The sequence below is a fragment of the Nelumbo nucifera genome, chromosome 7, assembly GCF_055504915.1.
Source record: "Nelumbo nucifera cultivar China Antique chromosome 7, China Antique-T2T, whole genome shotgun sequence".
Classification (NCBI taxonomy): Eukaryota; Viridiplantae; Streptophyta; class Magnoliopsida; order Proteales; family Nelumbonaceae; genus Nelumbo; species Nelumbo nucifera.
The window spans coordinates 56,909,252-56,931,158 of record NC_142655.1 but is presented as its reverse complement, the minus strand read 5'-3'; the positions used below and the strand labels follow the sequence as shown (position 1 = coordinate 56,931,158).

Genomic DNA, 21,907 nt, shown 5'->3' with positions numbered 1-21,907 from the left:
CAATCTCTGCCTTGTAGCAACACATTTGACCACAACCTTGACCTCGTAACCCTAACCCCACCAATTTTACACAAGCCAATTCGGTCTCACTACACTCAACCTTTTGAACTGATCTCACAAACCTAACCTCGCCTTGTCACCTTAATGTGGCCTTAAAATTAGCCACAACTCCCCATGAAATTGAACACACCCTATCACAAACTAAATTCCTACCTAACTCAATTTCCCAACGCTCATCACACTTACCCTTGATCACAATAGTACCCATCACACAGCCCCCCATTGTAGATACAACCCACACATTTGAATTCCCTACACAATCCTACCCATCTCACCACCCCTTAACTTCCTCAAAAATCAAACTCAAGATCACACCTCGCCCTCCCCTTGTAAACCCTCTTGCCAACTAATACCTAAGATCGATCACTCCTTAGTGCCAACCTAAAATCACTCCTCATTGAACAAACAAAGCCTTAGCTACACTCAATCAAAGTTTAGCCTTGAAACCTTAGACAAAACCTGACCTAGTCCTTACCTATCAACATGTTGCCTCGTCACAACCTTTGCCTTGAAGCCCAAGGTGTTCTACCCATCGCAACCTCCCAAACTACTCATCACACTCAAATTCACCTTGCTTCATAACACATCCCATTGCACTTAAGGCAACCCACCCCAATCCTTAAACTTATCGCACATCCACTTAATAGATGCCAATCTCATCACAAAACCAATCAGCCCCAACTTCCAAAACTCCAAATGTAGACCTAAAACTCACATTTCCATTCACGACCATAGATCCTACCGTGAACTAACCTTCCCCTTTTAAACCATGGTTTAAAGATTAATACACCCAAATGTATTGGTAGGGGTGTATCAATACTTTTTTGGCCACATGCTTTATTGTTCCTTTTAGGTTTTTTTTTTCAAATTTCATTTTGTGCATGTTCTTATATTATTTATTCAATAAAAATTAGATACCCCAAAGTTTACTCTTCGTTTCAACTATAAATAGAGGAGGGGAGAAACCCCTAGGGCCTAGAAAAGGACCATCAAGGGAAGACCCATAACCTAGAGAGCCCATTGGAGATCCTTCCCCTTTTCTTTCACTTCCATGCTTTCCTTCCTTTATGGTTCTAAGTTTGAGCTCTCACCTATCAAACACCCCTTGTTCTTCTATTCTAAGTTTTAAAGAATCTCCTTAACTCCATCAAAAATGCCCCTAAATCTAGGGTAACAATAGAAGTAATATGACTCCACTTTTTTTTTTCTTTTGCTTCACTATGAGGATTGCTTGGGCTAGGATGTAGAGGTTGCTGACCCTATGTGTTTTGATGATAACAAACCCATTGAGAATACTAATAAGTTATGCTAAGTGTGCAACTATTTTGGTTAATCTAAAAATGATTAAAGTGTTAGATAAAACAAAGCTAATGTGGAAGTATTAGGCAAATGTCGGTCTTTGATGAATCTCTCCAGAAAGAAGTCTTAGCTACAATGAGTAGAATGAAGCTAAAAAGATTATTCAAGTCCAAGAAGTTTTCACTGGGTTATGTCTTGTCTAGGACTTGTTGTAATTCATAGGATTGGGATGCACACAATAAGTTCAATATCGACCAATCTATAAACCTGAACTTTAGAGAGTAAGTTAGACTAGATCTAGTTCTTAGGTGTTGTTGAAATAAAAATTTGGTTAATCTCTCCTTAGAAGTCTAAGGGATAAATTTCTAGACCTTTCAAATGAATCTATAAAAGGTAAGTTGACATTGTTCATAAGTTGACTACTCATTTTGAGGAATTGATTGCCTTTGGTAGCTGATTGGTGAGTCTAGGGATGCCCTACAACTCAAACTCATATAACATTAAACAAGTGAAGAAAAAGATGCATAATGGGTTATTAATGACCATGGTTTTCAAATCATCATTAACCTGGATGGTCAAACTATTCGGCTTGGAAACTGGTCAAGATACCAATTCCGTTTCACCCTAAACTATCCTTTTTCCAAAACCAAGGGTAGGTTCCAAATCAGGGATCAGGGATGGGGGTTCATTTTTCTCCCCTATGAGGATCAAATTGAGAACAAAGAGTTACTTAGAAATTGGGGTTGAGGATAGAGAATATGACCTCCACTAAACCCAACTTGTTGCCGAGTCCAGATCTCCTACCCACATAAACTCTGCTCACGTCTACCCACATGTCATCGCAGCTACACATGGAGAAGATCTCATCCTCCTATATAGTATTATGCAGGGGAGATGTTCCCAATTCACAGGATAGTGTATTGTGGGTAGACGTGGGCAGAGTTCTTGTGGGTAGGAGATCCGGAGTCCTTGTTGCCATTCACTCCATTCTTAAACTAAATTAATTACTTCTATTTAACTTAACTTCACTTAAATAGATTAATATGTTAATCATTTAAACCTCAAGCATAGCTTAACCAACCTCCCCTCTACTTATTTGACCTATGCAAATACCTTCCCTAAACTAACATTGTTAATTTAAATAACTTAATTAAGCTACTAATATACCAATTTTATGCACGTTATTTTCATTGTATAAGTGACATCATTAGTGTTTTTAGTCAAGTGAGTTCTTCTAAATTACTTAAACCCCTACTATAATTTACCGTCTACAAAAACCTCTCATCTTTAAATTGTAATGCAATTTCCTAAATGACCTTGTTAGTTATTAAAATCAATGAATAAAAATCTAAAACTGATAAAAAGATTTAAATCATAAAATTTCTTCAATTTCAATTTCTCCTCACAAAGCACGTGCATCGTATAGGTGTCAACTAGTATGAGCAAACAAAGATGTGGTAAAGTGAGATGTGGAGTATTGCATCCAAATCCAAGGATCAAAACCTTTTTATTTGATAATTAGGAATAAGAAAGAAATAAAGAGATATTTTTGCATTTGAAAAAGATACTAAAAGAGATTTTTAAGTGTATTGATTTGATTGGTGATTAAGTAAGATTCTATTTGGATAAGCTTTTGCTTTGAACCTTTTAGGCAGTCAAAAGAAATTTTGAGCCAAAAGAAGCATTTTCAAGTATTCAATAAAAGTTACTTTAAATATAAATAAATAAATATAAATTAAAATGGGTATGGAAAGAGCACTCATTTTGCTTCAAATGGAATCTCAGCATGTGAGGAATCTATGAACTCACATGAAATATTTTGTTGTTTCAGTACCGGTGGTGCATGTGGACGTTCATGAGCATTTGTTAATTACAAGAATATCATTATTTGTCACTTTAAATTCTTTACTAATTACAAGAGTGCCATTATTTGTCACCTTGAGTTTTTTACTAATTACAAGAGTTCCATTGAAAGCAATTATTGTTTCTTTTTTAATTCTTCATATGACATTGAGTTTTCATGTAATTACAAGAGTGTCATTGAAAAGTAATCAATGCCTCTTTTTTAGTTGTAACATGACATTGAGATTTTATGTAATTACAAAAGTGTCATAAAAAAGTAATTACAATATTGCAATAAAATTTGTTATTACTCTCTTTACTTTTCATTTAATACCCCTTCTCTCTCTCTCTCTCTCTCTCTCTAGGATTGTCAATGGGTCAGGGTTGGACCTGATAGATCCAAACCAATTGGGTCAGTTTTGGTTCCAAGAACTAGAGCCAAGGGGTCGTTCCGGTTCTTGATATATTGTCCCAGTTCTTATTGGGATGTATATAAATTAAATTAATATTATATTGTAATGTTGTCAATAGGTTTATTACAATCAAGTCTATCGAGTCAGACCGGACTGTCTTGAGAACTAATCAATTTGGTTTTGGGTCTATAATTATAAATCCTATTGGGCCCGATTCGATTTCAGGTCCTTAGTAATTCTTGTTGGGTTGGTTATAGTTCTACCTAGACCAGTGACCCGTTGATAGCCCTATCTCTTTCTCCATTCCTACTATAATACTATTTAAAATTTTTCATTTATCTTCAACAACTCTCCCCATAAACTTTTAATATTATTTACAAGAGCGTTGGGGGCTAATTGGCTAAGGGCAACCCCGTACCATTTCAGTAGCTTGGAGATCAGCGGATGAAGGGGAACCTGAGGCTGAACTCAAGGAAATGTTGACAGACATAGATCTCCCCCTCTTCCGACATCCACAACTGATCACCAGCGTCGGGGACCCTCAGTCTATAAGACCAAGGGATATAGTACCTCTTACCTAGGGACATCACTTGGTCATAAGCAAGGATACTTCCATGCTCTGAGTGTGACAGACGCTCTATGTTCACACATCAAGTAGCATGCTCGGCCATTGTCCTCGGGCTGAGCTCAGGAACTGGTTCCCCCTCTACCACTAAGGGGGACCCCTCGGCCTCCCTAGGCACCTCACTCTCTAAGAAAGAAGATACCATAGTCCTGGTTTGGCTGAATCTATATAAATCTTGTGTGTGCTGTTTGGTTATTTTTCTCGTTATTCTTTACATTTTTTGTTGATATGAATTCTTCTTATTGTCATACTTGTTATATGACATTATTGCTTTCTATTATCCTTGCATAGCACTCCAGTTTTAAAAGGCATTAATTGGAGGGGGGGGGGGCATGTAGAACCCAATTCACTCCTCTCTTGGGCTATCTAGGCAACAAATTTGATTGGACATGAAGTGTGTGTATTGTTACATAATGGCAATTTTTTATGAATTATGACATATTCAATGTGTTTAATCTAGGGTTATCAAAGGGGTTAGGGTTAGGGGATTGAGAAAAAATTTAGTGCTAGTTAACCCAAAAGAATAATTATGGTTGCAACATTTAATCCAAAAGAATAATTACGGTTACAATATTTTAGGGATAGCTTTGTCACATGAATAGTTTTAGGGTTTATGCGCCCAACACCTTAGCCATATCAGGGCAACAAGTTGGGATGGGTCAATGGGTCAAGTTATGTAGTAGGCCTACCATGACCTAACTCATTAGGGGTGCTCATCGTCTAGTTTGGTTTGGAGAAGATCTCATACCAAACAAGTAAATTATGATTTGAGAATTTCTCAAACCAAACCAAATCGGAACCAAAACATTTTATTATGGTTTGGTCCAGTTTCTAATGTGGCTTAGGCCATTCTATTGAGCTTAACTCAATTAGAAAGATCAAATAACATGCATACCTACATAAATAACAAATGTAATTCAAATATCAAATAGAAATGTTAACATGTGCCACCTATTACTATTATATAAATTGCATTCACACTTTCTCAAACATAATCAACTCCTTTGGCATCAAATTACAAGTTAAAAAATTGAAACAAACAACAATTGGTTTATGAATGGATTTAGGCTAGACTTAGGCTATTTAGCGGGGTGCAAGTTAGGTGAACTGGAACAAGTTTAAGATCACCTAGGCTTGACCTATCCAACCAAGGCCGAGTCCACATTAAAATTTGACATAAATGTATACCTTTTATGTATGCATATATGCATGTATGCATGCAATATCTATACTATCTATAAAAGTACAAAAACATGATTGTAATACAGGTCAATGGAAAAATGGCCATTCTTTCTCATTTAATGCTTATTACAAAAAGACACAAAACTCCATTCTCTTTGTTCGTAATTATAATACACGTCAAAGGAAAAAAATGTTATTTAACATTTCCATTTAATGCTCGTTAGGGAAAATACACAAAAATCCCTCTTTTTTTCAATAATTGTATAACAAACCTTGGTAATTGCTGAAATCTCTCTTAAAGTTTTTGACCATTGCCCAAACCTCCCCTAAAGTTTGGTAATTACAATCACCTCCCCTAAACTTCTTAACACATTTGCAAGTAGACCCCCTTTGTAAAATCCTTTAACAAGAGCCATGAAAAGGTCCAAAATACCCATGTAATTATTATTGAGGCTGGTTTATATATAAAAAACAATATAAATGTTATGAACAACAAAAAAGAGAGTTTAAAGTTGTAATTTTACCTTTGAGCAATTGATATGAAGGGCAAATTTGGAAAACACATCAATTCTGAATATGAGATTAGAAGGGATAGGGTAGTGATTGATATGAATAAAAAATTTGGAAAATAAACATTTTGGTCAAAAGTAACTACATGGGTATTTTGGACATTTTTTTGCTTTTTGTTAGAAGATTCTAACAGAGGGTATACTTGCAACTGTGTCAAAAAGTTCATGGGAGGTGATTGCATTTACCAAAATTTAGAGGGGGTCAACAATGATAAAAAATTTTATGGGAGATTTTAACGACTTACCCTTTCATTTATTTAAATTAAAAAAAAATAGAAAGTACAACTTATGTTCTCAATAACCAATGTTAGGCCACATTAACCACTATGAAGAGATTTCCAACTTGCAAATGAATTAACAATTTATTCTTTAAACTATTTTCTTATTTTTTAAATATTTTTAACATATTTTCATTGGCTTAGTTCTTGATCATTAAGGTAAAAATGGTTTTCTATTCTTTATTTCCACCATATGGTGGGTTGATTTGTTATTTTTTCCTTTCCATCATCTTAAAGCCTACACCATTGGATGTAAAGATATTTGCAAGAGTAAGTGATATTTTTTATTGTAGTTCATTGTGGTTTTCAATAGTTGAAGGAGCTGAAGTTGGATTTATCATATAGAAGTTATTTCTTGCAAAAGTAAAGAGAATTCAAATAAAATTCTGATGAAGGTAACAAATAAAAATTATTAATTTTATTAATGAACTTTTATTAGTTTTTGTTACCTTTGCAAGAATTTTATTTGGACATATCTTTATATTAATGAACCATAATAAATGTGATAAATAAGAATCGTTTTTATAGATGTAGGAATAAAAAAATGCAAAAAAAATTGGAAATATATTATATACTATCACCATTACAAAATTTGTCACGTGCAAAGCACATACAAAAATACTAGTTTATCTATATGTGCAATTATGTGGCTTCAAGAAAACAAAAAATACCTGCAATTATGCATGTATGTATGTGTATAATTGGGTTGGGATAAGGTTAGGTTGGGCCCACACTACTTAAGGATTAGGCCTCAGCCCAATCCAAAATAAAAAAGTGAACTTTTGATGCGAGCCCAAACCATGGACCATGAATCCAAGCCCAACCTGTAAAATATTGTGGGTTGGGTGGATCCAGCTTGATTGGATCCTCCAAAATTGCATCCCTAGGACTATTCATAAAAGTATGAATTACTTTTATGACAAATGACATAATGACATGAAAATATTTGTACATGTAGCCTTTACTAAGAGTAGGTGTATGACAAAACTATAGAAAGGGACAGGTCAAGTTTGGTAATAATTCTATTTGATTAGAAACCAACCCAACATTGAACATAACCCATTTACATCGCTAGTCCTACCTATAAACAAAAAATCAATAGCAAGGTGCCAACCAACTGATTGGTAAGGTCTTCTGTTGATCAAAATCCTACCTGCACCTAGGTTGGGGGATGGGCTGCCCCATATGTTGTGCAGCCCTTCAAAAGAGAAAAGAAGAAAACAATCAAGATGGTTTTTAGGTTTCTTGGTTCCTAGAAATGTTCTCTGTGTGTGTTTGGCAATGGGAGGAAGTAAATATCACTATCATAACCTATAATGTTCAGTATTAAAAAAAGAATAGGGTAAATTGTTGAAGCCTCTCTTTGACTGTTGCTGAAACCTCCCCTGAGGTGTTTGGTAATTGCAATCACCTCCCCTAAACTTTATGACACAGTTGTATGTAACCCCCTTTGTTAGAATATTGTAACAAGATATATGAAAATGTCCAAAATACCCATGTAGTTACTTACCATTTTGGTTTCTATAGAAAGAACAATACAAAACTTTATAAACAATAACAAAATTTAAAGTTGTAGCTTTACCTTTGAGTGATTGACATAAAATGATAAATTTGGAAAATAAATCAATTTCAGAAAAGAGATGGAAATGTTTGGTCAACGATTCATATAAAAAGAAAATTAGGAAAATAAACATTTTGATCAAAGGTAACTTCATGGGTGTTTTGGACATTTTCTCACCTCTTTTTAGAGGATTCTAACATGTAGAGGTGTTAATTGGACTGGATTTGGTCCAACCTGATCCAATCCAATGTGAGTCCACTTACAAATGGATTGGACCCAATCTAGTCCAAATCCAATCCAATCAATTAAAATGTAAATGGACTAGTTAGGATCCAATCCAAATCGAATGAAATCGAACATATAAAAAATTACAAAAATATATTAAAATGAAGAAAATCTGAAAATTACAAAAAATACCCTTTTGGCATTTTTGTAAAAGTTCTTTGATAAAAGTACTTTCATAGAAATGCATTTGTAAAATTATTTTCATATAAGTGCTTTTATAAAAGTGCTTTTGTAAAAGTACTTTTGTAGTTCTTTATACAAGTTCTTTCGTAAAAGTGTTTTTGAAAAAATGTTTTTGTAAAAGTACTTTCCTAGAAGTGCTTTTATAAAAGTACTTTCGTAAAAGTGCTTTTGTAAAAGTGCTTTCGTAAAAGTTCTTTTCTAGAAGTGCTTTTATAATAGTACTTTCGCAAAAGTGCTTCTGTAAAAGTGCTTTTGTAAAAGTTTTTTCGTAAAAGTGCTTTTACAAAAGTGCTTATGTTGAAGTGCTTTTGTAAAAGTGCTCACCCAAAATGCTTTTGTAAAAGTACTTTCCTAGAAGTGCTTTTATAAAAGTACTTTTGCAAAAGTGCTTTCGTGAAAGTTCTTTTCTAGAAGTGCTTTTATAAAAGTACTTTCGTAAAAGTGCTTTCGTAATAGTGCTTTTATAAAAGTGCTTTTGTAAAAGTACTTTCCTATTAGTGCTTTTATAAAAGTACTTTCATAAAAGTGCTTTTGTAAAAATGCTTTCGTAAAAGTTCTTTTCTAGTACTTTTATAAAAGTACTTTTGTAAAAGTGCTTTCATAAAAGTTCTTTCGTAAAAGTGCTTTTATAAAAGTGTTTACATAAAAGTACTTTTATTAAAGTAATTCTATAAAAGTGATTTCATTAAAGTGCTTTCGTAAATGTACTTTGTAAAAGTGTTTTTATAAAACCGCTTCTGTAAAAGTGCTTTCATAAAATTACTTTTGCAAAAGCGCTTTCGTAAAAGTATTTTTGTAAAAGTACTTTTCATAAAAGTACTTTTATCAATGTGCTTTTGTAAAAGTGTTTTCATAAAAATGCTTTTATAAAAGTAGTTTTATATAAGTGATTTTATGCCAGCTTTAGTTTTGGTCGGTTTGAAATTGGACATGGGTTTGGCCTCATGATCGGACTATTGGAAATTTGGTTTAGCTCCAATTCATACCATTACGATTATGGACCAATTTATTTTAGATTGACCCAATCCAATAACTATAATGGACTGTTCAAATCTAATTTGATAAGGTTTGGATCGGATTGAATCCGATCTAAAACCGATTGATTGACACCCCTACTAACATAGAAAATTTATTTTCAATTTTATCAGAAAATTCAAGGAAGTGATTACAATTACCAAACTTCTGGGGAGGTTTCAGTAATTTACCCAAAAACTATAATATTATTATAAATACTATATATGTGTGTGTTGAACAATCGAATCAGATGATTTTCTACCCAAGACCCAATGACCAAAACAATTGTCTAAATTTGCTGCATCTTTCGGTGGGTGAAACGTATCAATCCAATGTGTCATTTCGCAATTAAGGACCTTCCAACTTAATTTATTCAATAGAAGAAAAGTCAATAAACAATTCAGTTCAGCCAATTCATCTATTATCAAATGGTCCCTCAACCTATATAGATCTAAACATGTTTTGTTTAATTCAGGATAGAAGTATTGTAACCTACATCCTTTAACTACAAATAAAATCCAATTTAATATCCTAAGCCCAATCAAGAAAATCTTAACATCAGCAAAAAAAAAAATATATCTTGAACCCTGTGTTTTTTGTTTTCAAAGGAAAAACAATTTGGTTTTGTTTTGAGAAACAATACATGTTTTTGGAACCATTGAACACCCTCCAAAATTAAATCGTATGATTTATAGAATAGAATAACCAAATGAAAACATGTTTTTGAAACCATGAACTGAAGAATATGTTTTTGGTTTCAGTAGTTTTGAAAACAAAAAACACATAAACAACCAATTTGTTTTACAAAAACTATGAATTTTGTATTGGAATTATGTTTCCAAAGTAAATAAACATATGCTTAATGGGTCTCAAAAACACATACACAATCAACTTATTTACTGAGGCAAGCTTTACTAGAACGCCCTTGGATTCCAAAGTCAATTTGAAAAAGAAAGCCAACTCTATGGCTTTCAATGCTTGCCTCATATGGGTAATGGGTCTCAAAGTAAATAAGCATATGCTTGCCTCATTGTAATTAAAGACAAGATCATGATGTAGTAATGCTGTATTGGTATTTTGTTTGATATCTTTTAAATTTTGTATCAGAATCAGGGCAACAACTCTAGTGAGTTCAACCTGAGCTTTTGAGCTTTTCATGATATTCTTTGGGCTTAATTTAGCGGGCCTGAAGAATTGAAATCCAGACACAATCCATCCTATGTTCGATTTAAACAAAAACTTAGGTGGCATTTGGCAAGTCTTTTTAGGAAGATCTTCCAAAAGCTCAAGACCTCAAAAGACTGACGAGCTTTCATAGGTAGATCTTTAAATACCAAAGACCGTTTAGTTGCAATTTTTTTAAAGATCTTTCAAAAACTAGAAAGATCAAAAGACGGTTTGACAAACATGCTTATCAATTCTTCTTACGTACATGTTAAATATTATGTGTGAGACCTAATAACACATTCAAATATGCAAATATTACTTGTGGGTCCCACTTACACATTTACCTAAACAAAATATTAAAACGGGCCCTACTCATGCATTTTCTTATACAAAATAACAATGTAATCTCTATTTGCACATTAATACGAATGCAACATGTTTCGATTCCATACTGTGCCATTTGGTATTAGAGCTCATGTTTGATCATTTTTCGGATTATGGCTCTTATAAGAAAGTTTCCTAATCTATGATACACATTGAGAAAAGCTTAGAATAAAAAAGTAGAATTCGAACTACCAAGAAGAAGAATTCTTCACTGAATAATTAAGAAAAAATTCAATATCAAAAATTGTCTTAGCCTTCCCCTAGCTACTCTTTATATAGGCATACAACCTTATGGCTCCTATTCCTAATATGAAAACACTTCATAATAGAATCCTACTAAAACCCTTCAAAAGGAAAGTCCTAATTGAATATAAATTTTAAATCTCTCTATAATGCGAACTTGGTAAAAATGAACTAAGATAGAAACTCTGTAATGGCATTAATTTGGTAAAAACGAACTAAAATATCAATTTTATTACGATGCTATATCGGTAAATATTTACTAAGCTAGGTTGGTGGCATTATCTCTACTTCTTATGTGTCTTGGAATGGTCCCAACTTGTATAGAACTTATTAGTTTCCTTTTGTGCTGCATCATCTTCTTCATATATGTACTAAAAGTGATATTTGAAAACCAACTTTGTAAATGTTTTCTCAGTTGGTCCGAATCTGTCATTGGATTCATACTACCATGTGAGATTCCTCCAACATTATGTATTGTGTTTCGTTTGTACTTCTCTGTTTCCAACTTTGTAAGAGACAATTAGTGGTGTAACCCTCTAATATGAATTGAAATTCCTTCATTACATCTCTTAACTTTTAAAACACAACTATTGATCTCCAAATAATTTAGTTCTCCATTTATTGACCATTTTGAACTTTGCAAAAATGATTGACAATATGGATCATCATAGACTTGTATGAAGACAATGCTATCAAAGCCTCCAGAATGATAAAAATTGTTTCCGTCTTCTTGAAAATCACGATAAAGGATAACAGATTCTTCATGAGCAATGGGTTCTTCATCCTAGATTGGAGGTTTGTTCCAATCAACATGTTGTTCTTCAATAGATGTTGAGGAGAATGGCCACACAAGGTTTTCATAACAATCCTCAACAATATTAAAGCAATCAACAAAGTCATAAGATTTGATTTTACCTTTTGACTCTGAAACTGATAACTCCTCCATGGAACTCCTATCCATGAATTCATTTGAGGATATACCTCCATTAAACTCCGGGAACTCAAACTTGAGATCTGTTTTCCATCGCTTCTGTTCACCACTTGCAACTATAACCAGTTTGGTTGCTTGTCAAGTAGAGAAACCTCTATGAAACTTTGGGATCTCAATATTGAAACCAATTTTTCACTATTTCTGGTCACTATGCGCAACTACAGCCGACTTGGATGCTTGCCCTGATGATGAAAAGGAACAAGCGGAAACACTTGCATTGGAGTCGTTGTCCCCTAACAATGATTTCAACTCCTGAGCAAGTGCCTCGACTTGTTTTCTCAGCTCTGCTATCTCTCCTCACGCTTTGTTGTTGGATGCTTGCTCCATGATATGAGCTATTTGTTTCTTCTTAGGATTCATAATCCGAAGAAGGATCAAACATGAACTCTAATACCAACTATTGCAGTAGGGAAATGAAGCACGTCGAGAAAAACTTAAAAGAAAAGAGCAGAAGTTGAACTAGCAAGAAGAAGAATTCTTCATTGAATAATTAAGAGAAAATTCAATATTAATTAAAAACTGTCTTTGCCTTCCCCTAGCTACTCTTTATATAGGCATACACCCTTATGATTCCTATTCCTAATCTGAAAACACTCAATAATAGAATCCTACTAAAACTCCTCAAAAAAGAAAGTCTTAATTGAGCAATCATAATCTAAGAAAACACTCCACAACAGAATCCTACTAAAACCCTTTAAAAGGAATGTCTTAATTAAATATAAATTCAAAATCTCACTATAATGCTAACTTGGTAAAAACGAATTAAGATAGAAACTCTATGATAGCGCTAACTTGGTAAAAATGAACTAAGATAGAAATTTTGTGATGATGCTATATCGGTAAATATTTACTAAGTTGGGCCAGTGGCGTCATCTTTGCTTCTTATGTATCTTGGAATGGTTCCAACTTGCATAGAACTTATTAGCTTCCTTCTGTGCTGCATCATCCTCTTTATTTATGTACTAAAATGGGTCTTTGAAAATCAACTTTGTAAATTTTTACTCAATTGGTCTGAATCCTGTACTACATCAAAACACCAAGGCCATGGAAGAAAGCTTGTGTCTTTGCCTCTAGCCAAGTACATTTCTGAAGTGGAACACTCCTTGAGTAAATATGATGAAGATTGGGATCTTGTAGAATGATACATGCCCCTGAAAGTTGTGACACTCACATAGGGCGAATTTTTCTATTCAAAAAAAGAAAAAATCCAAACTAGGGTTCAAGAGTCCAAGAATTTGGCTAGGAGAATGGCAAAATCGCATAGGAGAAAACTTGAGATTGTAACAGTGCTTGGTTGCCCAAGTCACCTCTATTAATTATTTTATGAATTAATAATTAATAGTTGATTTTACAATAAATAACAACACACTTATTACTTATATAAATCAAAATATTATTTACAAAGTTAACTTAATTTTACATTAATAACTTTTGAAAGTTATATGACCATTGAATCATAGTCTTAACTGATAAAGCTAAAGAAGGATTAAATGTGATTTTTTTTGGTAAAAATGCAAAATTAGATTTATGGACAATTACCTTAGAAATAATAAGTTTATAAGTAGAACTAAAATGGAATATAAGCAATATAAATTTAATAATAATAGGAGCAAAAAGTAGGGTAACCTTAGGATTGGAGTAAGACATTTCTGAAATCTTCTATCATATTGATTTGATGATTACAAGAGAGAGATTGAAGCGGATGTTTCTCAAAGAGATAGAGCAAGCAAGTTTTAAAATATTGTCATGTATCGGCCCGTATCAACTAATACGTATTGTATTGGAGTCTTCCCGATACATCCCTACAGGGGGTGTTTCAGGTCGGTGAATGGTTTAAGGGGTGGACCGGCCTTATATCGGCCCCTCTGAACTAGATTAAAAAAAAATTGATACTAGCTGATACGCCCTACCGACGTATCACCTAGTATCAATATTTTGAACCTTGAGAGTAGAAAGGGAAAAATAGAGCGTATCTAAAGTCTTATGTTATGGGAGAATGAAGAAAAATTTTATATATTAGTTATAAGGCCAACAATATTGTATGAAGCAAAATGTTGGGCAATCAAATAAGAACAAAATAAAAAAATGAGGGTAATAAAAATGTGAATATTTAATGAAACTCTCTACTGGGGGATAGAATAAGGGATAGTTGATTAAGATGGTTTAAGCACATCCATAAAAGACCATCTAGCTACAATAATAGTGTGATCGAAGTCATCTGTTTTGTGGGCTGAAGTAGTGAGAAATGATTTAAGGATCCATAATTTTAAATGTATATGATACTGAGAAGAATGTGATGCTTGAGAAGGATTTACTTGGCAACCCTATATGAATGGGGCAAGGCTTACGTGATGATGATGATGATGATGATGATGATAATGATGATGATGATGATGATGATTATGATGGTGATGCAATAATTAATTAGCAAAAAATAGAATTGTTGATTTAGTAATTAAAACATATAATAGTTCTAACTACATTAATATCTAACATATTTTTTATTAGCTATGAGGTTGTATACTATTAACTAACTATTTAACTTAAATTGATAATAACATATTAATGGTTTTATACATGTAATAATTGGTAAGATGCTACATTTTGGCTGCAACTTGGGATGGGTTAGCCCCAACCCAACCCTGAACCCAGCCTGAAAAAGGTGTGTTGTATTGAAGTTTGGGTTAGGGTTGAAAACTATGAGCCTGACTTAATTAACATTGGATTGGGCTGGGGTTGAGGCATTGGCCAACCTGACCCAACCTGAACTTGAATGCAGATTTATAGGTATAAATATTATATAAACATGTATTTATATATGTAAATACTTATGTATTTATGTATTATTTTTATTGCAAGTATTTGTTCGTTTATATATTGATATATCTACCTATTTTGTATGTCAAAATTGTGAAGTTTAAAGGCAAAAGTTTTCTAAAACGTGATAACTAAGTTCTTTTAGACATAATAATGCAAAACTGAATTAATCTGAACTTTTCTAGGAAATAAGAACATTTGACAAAAGGAAGTAGTTAGGAATAGAAACGGGGTGGGGACCATACCCCCCATCCCTGACCCCGACTTTGAAACAATTCCCTGATCCCTGGCAGGGATAAAAATGACTCTATCCCCGATCCCTAATGGGGATGGATTCCCGTTGGGAACCTGAATCATGAAATATTTAAATTAAAACTAATTTTAGAATATATATATATATATATGTTTAAATATTTCATGATTCACTCCCCATTACCTCTCCAATCCCTGCCCTGGCAATCTCCATCCCTGAGCCCATCAGTATAAGGAAAATTGTCATCCCTAGAAGTAGTGAAGTCACGCCAACCCAAACCCAACCTTAAGTTTTAGGGTTGGGTTAGGGTTGACCTCAACTCAACCTAAGTGGGCCCAACTTGTACCCCTATATGGTATGTGTATTGTACTCTTGGTTAGTGCATCATTAATAGTCATTGGATTGTATGTAATGTGCTAGTATATTAATTGTAATGTATTTCGTATGTGTTTCTTATGTGTTTTTCCCCATTTATCACCGGTCGTTTTTGGTTAGATGGGGCTATACAACCACGGGGAGTAGCCCACCTTCTATGCTCATAACCCCCAACCCTGGTGAAGGTGGGATTTGATCCCAAGTATCCACTACAACCAGCTAGATACCTTATAATTGAGAAAACACCTTCCATTCATAGTTATTTCAACCTTAGATACTATTAATGCATATGAGATTTGTGAAAGCTTTCTTAATGTTTAAATATTCATTCAGACCATTCCACCATATCCATGCATATCCAATGTGTATCCATTTCTGCTTTACTAATACATTTTTCCATATTGTTATTTTGAATCTTGGTGATTGCCATGGTGCTTTTTGCTTATTGTTCACAATGTTTTTAAGGGAGAATTATTGTGTGTGTGGGGGGGGGATTTATTAGAAGGAAGTGGAAAATGACAGTTTTAAACTTAACATCCCTTCAAACAAATTTAATCTACAGAAAACAAAATGGAAATGTCATTATTGTCCGTAGTAAAATACGGGCAACAACTTTATTCGATAAAACTTGTTGTTTATTTGAAGAAGGAAGACACACCATTACTACCCTAGATGCCATTGTTTTCTCTCCATCATTCTATTGAAGCCTAATATTTTTTAATAGATCTTAAAATCAAACCTTGTTTCTTTCTAGAATCTTGATATGAAGTTTTAGGGGTACTTTTGGAACAAAAAACATGGGCTCATGCCCTTAGACATTTTTCACTATTTTTATATGGTCATGTTACCATTTTTAGATAGAAATACAAAGGATTCTTGATAGAAGATCGATTATTGCAAACTATAAGGGGTGTTTTTGTAGAACATAAACTATAGGATAAGTTTTAGTAAATCCATTAAACTACAATGGGTATTTTAGTAAATGACCCTAATAAAAATAATATAGTTCAAAACTTATATTACCTTTATTGAATCGAGTAATTTAATTTGTAGATTATCATAATATATTAATATATTTCAAAACTTATCATTTATAATTTATAGACATATCACATTTTAAATTGAAGGAAAATGATCAAATCGCTTAAGTGACTTGATGGTCAAATGAGACCATGGTCTTTGTAACCATGAGTGCTTAGGTTCAAATCTTCACATCCTCAAATTTTCTTGGGATTTTTTTCTAAGGCAAGTTATGTTCTAAGGCCAATTCCACCAAGGTCAACCAAGGCCAGTTCTTTGGGTTGGTTTGGGTAAAGTATACCCTTAGACCTTGGAACCGGCCTAGGTGGGGTTGATCCTAGAATTTGGAACTAGAACCTACCCGGTAATAGGTTGGTCAGGGTTAGTTCAAGGCCCTAGTTTGAGGTCAATTCCATTTGGTTTTGAGTAGAACCTACCCATTTATTCATCCCTAGTGGAAGCAAAATCAGTTATGCTCCCAACACAATTTGGCCAAGCAACCCATTGGGGGATTTGGCAAGCAAGGACATGAGGCTAGACTACATAAGTGAAATTCTAAGTGAGGGGTGAACAAGGTTCTAAATATCGATACACCTGATATGCTAGTAGGGGCGTACCGTGCAGTATCGATACTGTTTTTTATTATTTTTTAAATTTTTTTCAAATCCGGTTCGGGGGGACCGGTTTAAGGTTCCTCCACCCCCTGAACTGGGTCAAAACTCCGATACACCCTCTGTAGGGGCGTATCGGGGTGCTCCCGATATGATACATATCAGTCGATACAAGCTGATACGTAACGATTTTTTGAACATTGGGGGTGAAGAGTTTCTAGTCTAGACTTAGGTGAGGAAAGTTCATATATATCCGAGGATCACAGTACCTAGGGTGCAAGTTGGGTCTTTGAGGTCGTGGGTGAGCAAGATCATAACAAGGTACAAGGAACTTGATCATGGAGTGGGTGAGGCCACGACAAGGTTGTGAGGGGCAAGGTCACGGGAAGGTGCAAGAAGAGTAGTCGCAAGGTGGGCAAGACCCTAGCAAGGTTGTGAGGGGCTAGGTCACGACAAGATTAAAGAAAAGCATGAGGGGGGAGATTGTGAGGTGGGCAAGCCCACGACAAGGTTGGAAAGGCTGTGGCAAGGTTGCGAAGCTTTGGATTGGCATAATGGGCTAGGTTGTGGCGAGGCTAAGTTTGAGGTCATGGGGTAAGGGTGCTAAATTGAGGTACGAGGAGAAGCTAAATTATGAAATGGGCAATGTGGGGCGAGGTTGGCAAGACTACGATGAGGTTGCAAGGTTTTGGATTAACGAGGTTGCAGCAAAGATCATGTGGAGGGTAAGTGTAGGTGGAGATGTTTGAGCAAGGAAGGCTAGTTGCATGGTAGGCTCCATGATCGCGGATGCAAGGTTCAAAGTATCGATACTGGCGGACATTAGTACTCTTTTATTGTTTTTTTTTTTTTTTTTTTTTCAAATATGGCTCAGAGGGGCCAGTTTAAGGCTGGTCTACCCCCTGAATCACTTGCCAACCCGAAACACCCCCTGGAGGGGCATATCAGGAAGGCTCCAATATGATACATATCGACCAATACGGGCCAATATAAATCGATACTTTGAACCTTGTGGATGGCAATGCGAGTTTTGGGAGTCCATGTTTGAAGTTTTGGAAGTTAGGGGGGTGATTAGTTTCGCAATAAGGTTGATGTGCAATAAACTTAAGGGTTGGGTGCTTTGGCTTAAATGCAACGAGATGTTGTGAGGCAAGGGGGAATTGAGTGCGATGAGTAGTCTGTGAGGTTGTGATGGGTAGAGAACCATGGGTTTCAAGGCAAAGGATTGATAGGTAAGGACAAGGTTGGACTTCAACTAATGTTTCATCGCTTAAACTTTGAGATATCTAAGGCTCTGTGAGTTTGTTGGCTCAGTTAAGGAACGATCTTAGGTTGGCCCTAAGGGGTGAACTAAGGTGAATGTTGGTTTGTGAAATCAGTTCAAAAAGTTAAGTGAATTCAAGTTGGCTTGCTTGAGGTCAAGGACTCGAGGCTGCAGGGTTTTGGATTGGTGAATTCTATTCCACTACCGGATTGAATTAGAATACCATAGTTTTGAAATTCACGGAAGCGGTTCTATTGAGCATGGTTTTCAAAACCGGACCAGATCAGACGGTTGGACCAGAAAAACCGGGAACCGATCACCTGACTGATTCTGTTTTTCCCCAAAACCATTGATTTTGGTCAGCAAACCACTGAACCGGCCGGTTAACAATTCGAACATTTTTTACCATTTTCCAATTTTTTGTTTTTTTTGTTAGAACGGGCCGACCGTTCGGGTTGAATGGTCAGACCATTCGAACCGGTAACCGGACTCCTGACCGGTTCGTTTTTAAAAACCATGCTATTGAGTATTGACTCCAATTTCCATGCCCATTCCCATCAAAACCCTAATTCAAATATGGTTTTTAATGAATATGAGAACACTTAAAATTGTGAAGAATGAACAGTTTCTGAAAAATTCCTTCTGTTTAAAATTATGCACTTAAAATTCTGAAATTGCAAACCATTTAAAATGTCCTAAACATTGAAAATACAACCTTTTTAGCTTAAGGAAAATGTTAATAAGAACCACTTAATTGTGGCTTTTTCTTGCTTAAAAAGAAATTGTGTATTTACAAGGGGAGTCTACAAATAAAGTTATACATTAGAAAATAACTGACATAACAATACCCAAAACTCGCTAAGCCCTCAAAATTTAGGTAAGTGTACCTTAGATGATGCCATGACTTCTGTTCAAAGTTCGAACAAATACAAAGGACTAACTGCAATCCCATAAAATATCTTCCACCAAAATTTCAACTCTTCTTTTATTGCTTGAGGCTCCTTCTTGAACGGTAAACCATGTGAGACAGGCCAAAGAGTTTCTCTGTGATAAAAGTACCTGATTGGCACCAAATACTAACTCGACATGGTAAAATGGGGTATGAGAATGCCAACATGGCACTATGACATTAAATTTCATTAATTACAACTTGATATCATGCTCAATGGTTGCTGGCATATTCAAAATCTCAGGGACTTTGCTGATTTGATCTGCAATTACTCACATGAAGAGGAAACAAAGGACTCCTTGGGGCAAATTGGAGGCAAACCCAGTAAAAGCCTTGGTGAAACCTATTCTGAAACCAAAACTGTTGATTCAAGGAACGCTAGACGGTTCTTGGTTAGATTTAACTTCTCCTCTACTTCAACTGCCTTCTCTCTAACCCCACGAACAATATCCTCAGGAGCCTTCTCTACAAACTACAAGCAGAAGTACAATATGCACATATCATGAGGTACAGTACTTATGAATACACTAAAACTTGTAATACAAGAACTTGCATACATGCATGCCGTATGACTTAAGCAAGAGGATTCATTACTGACAGATAGTGAATCTTGGTATTATTTGGAAAGTTGTATAAACATGAAAGGACTCAGATTCGTTCACATAGAAGAAATGTAAGCAAAACTTCGATAACAATCTGATTGGTAGACTTCTTTCTAAATAAGTTTCACCATAATTTCTTTTTTCTTTTTTTTTTTTTTATGGAGATTCACAGGTTTGGCATGTGCAAACAAATAACAAGATACCGGAGAAGAATAATTTATTAAGTTGAAGGTTGATGGCAAGGAAAAAGTGCAGTAGAAGATATGGTAGAAGAAGGGAGCAGGACACCTCTAAACTTTGTTCTAATATATAGGCAGATAAGAATGTCAAGGGGGAGAAGGTGTTCCTTGATTATATAAATGCATGTGCATAAATTCATTTTTACGTATAAATGGCATAGATTATGTCGAGACCTTTTCTCTAGTTGCTAAGTTGGCTTCAATGTGTATGACTATTAGCTAGATGTGAAAAATGCCTTTCTTCATGGTAACTCACAAGAGATTTACATGGAACAACCCCCTAGATTTGTTGTTTAGGAGGAGCGTAGGCTCCTTAATGGCTGAAACTGAAGTTGGGTAGATCACCACACCCTTGGGAATTTTATTATTTAATTTAACAACTAAAAGGCAGAGAAATAAGTCTTTCAGTTCAGCAACTTCAGCTATTATCAAACAATCCCTTAGTGTTTTGCAGAATGACCGTGATGATTGGTTAGGTGATGATAAACAAGTTACATTATCATCAGAAATGATGATAAACACATTATTGAGAAGTGTGCCGATCATCTATGGATGATTGGTTAGATTGAAGTGTGCCAATCATCTATGGATGTTAGACTGTCACAATGAAAGTATGTTCCTCACTTATCTTACTCTTAATAACTTATCATGACATCATATATAATAGTAAGACTAGTTGTCTTTCATGTAAGTATTCTAGGTTCAAATTAGTGGGTGTTATGGCTAGAGTTAATTAAATCTTGGAATTAATTACAGTAGTTAATTATGGGTTAATGCATTATTTGAATTCCAATGGAGGGACAAGGAGAATTAACGTGAAAATGGAAGTTAAGACTCAAATACAGAATTGAGAATTCAGAGGGAATAGAAACAATAGAGAACTGCATTGGGAGAGAGAGCAGTTCAAAGAAAGGGTTGAGTGGGGAGAGAATATGATCAGGGAGAGAGTGTAGAGGGAGAGAGACTTGTAATCTCATTCTTGTAGCCAATCCAATGGGTTCCCACAACCAAACTCAACCAAACCAATTTAAATCTACCTAATGGGTGATTCAACACATTTCAACCCACTGAGTAAATGGGTGAGTTTGGGCAGATTATAAATGGGATGGTATGGTTCACATGGGTTGGGCCAAAAATTGCCAGCCCTATTTTATACCTATAGATACAAGGAGAAGTTAGTTGTAGAACAAGGAGAAATTATTGATGACTCAGTAGATATTATAGGCATTTAGTTGGAAACAAACTACCTTAGTACCTTACTATTACTCAACTTGACATCTCTTTGGAAGCAGTTTACCTCATATTAAAGTATCTGAAAGGGTCAGTAGGTTGTGGATTCTTGTATAATGATCATGGGAATCTAAATATTTTAGGGTTTACTGATGCTGATTCGGTTGGCTCACCTTCAAATAGGTGATCTACCACAGAATATTATATTTTTCTAGGGTGTAATTTGGACTGTGTTTGGAATGGATTTAGAGAACTATTTTTGATTAATCTTGTGATTCTATGAATTACTTTCAAGTTGGATTTATGAAAATTGTTGGAACTGACATTCTTTTTCCATGTTCAAAACTCATTCTACAAAATAGTTCTTTTAAAAAATTTACTTCAAAAAGAATCATTTTTGGCTCAAAACTTGTTCTACAAATAATGATTTTTTGGAGTACAATTTTCACCA

The 21,907-nt window shown here is 34.7% G+C and overlaps 1 protein-coding gene across 7 annotated transcripts in view; it reads right to left on the bottom strand.

Moving 5' to 3' along the window:
- Nucleotides 1-19,152: 19,152 nt before the first annotated feature.
- EMB2247 (protein EMBRYO DEFECTIVE 2247) overlaps nt 19,153-21,907 on the bottom strand; it is a 90,700-nt gene continuing 87,945 nt past the window's right edge. For all 7 annotated transcript variants that reach the window (XM_010262338.2, XM_010262339.2, XM_010262340.2 and 4 more), the window contains one exon: nt 19,153-19,857. In XM_010262338.2, coding sequence (XP_010260640.1) covers nt 19,729-19,857 — 129 coding nt within the window. In that variant the 3' untranslated portion in view covers nt 19,153-19,728. The remainder of the gene's footprint in view (nt 19,858-21,907) is intronic.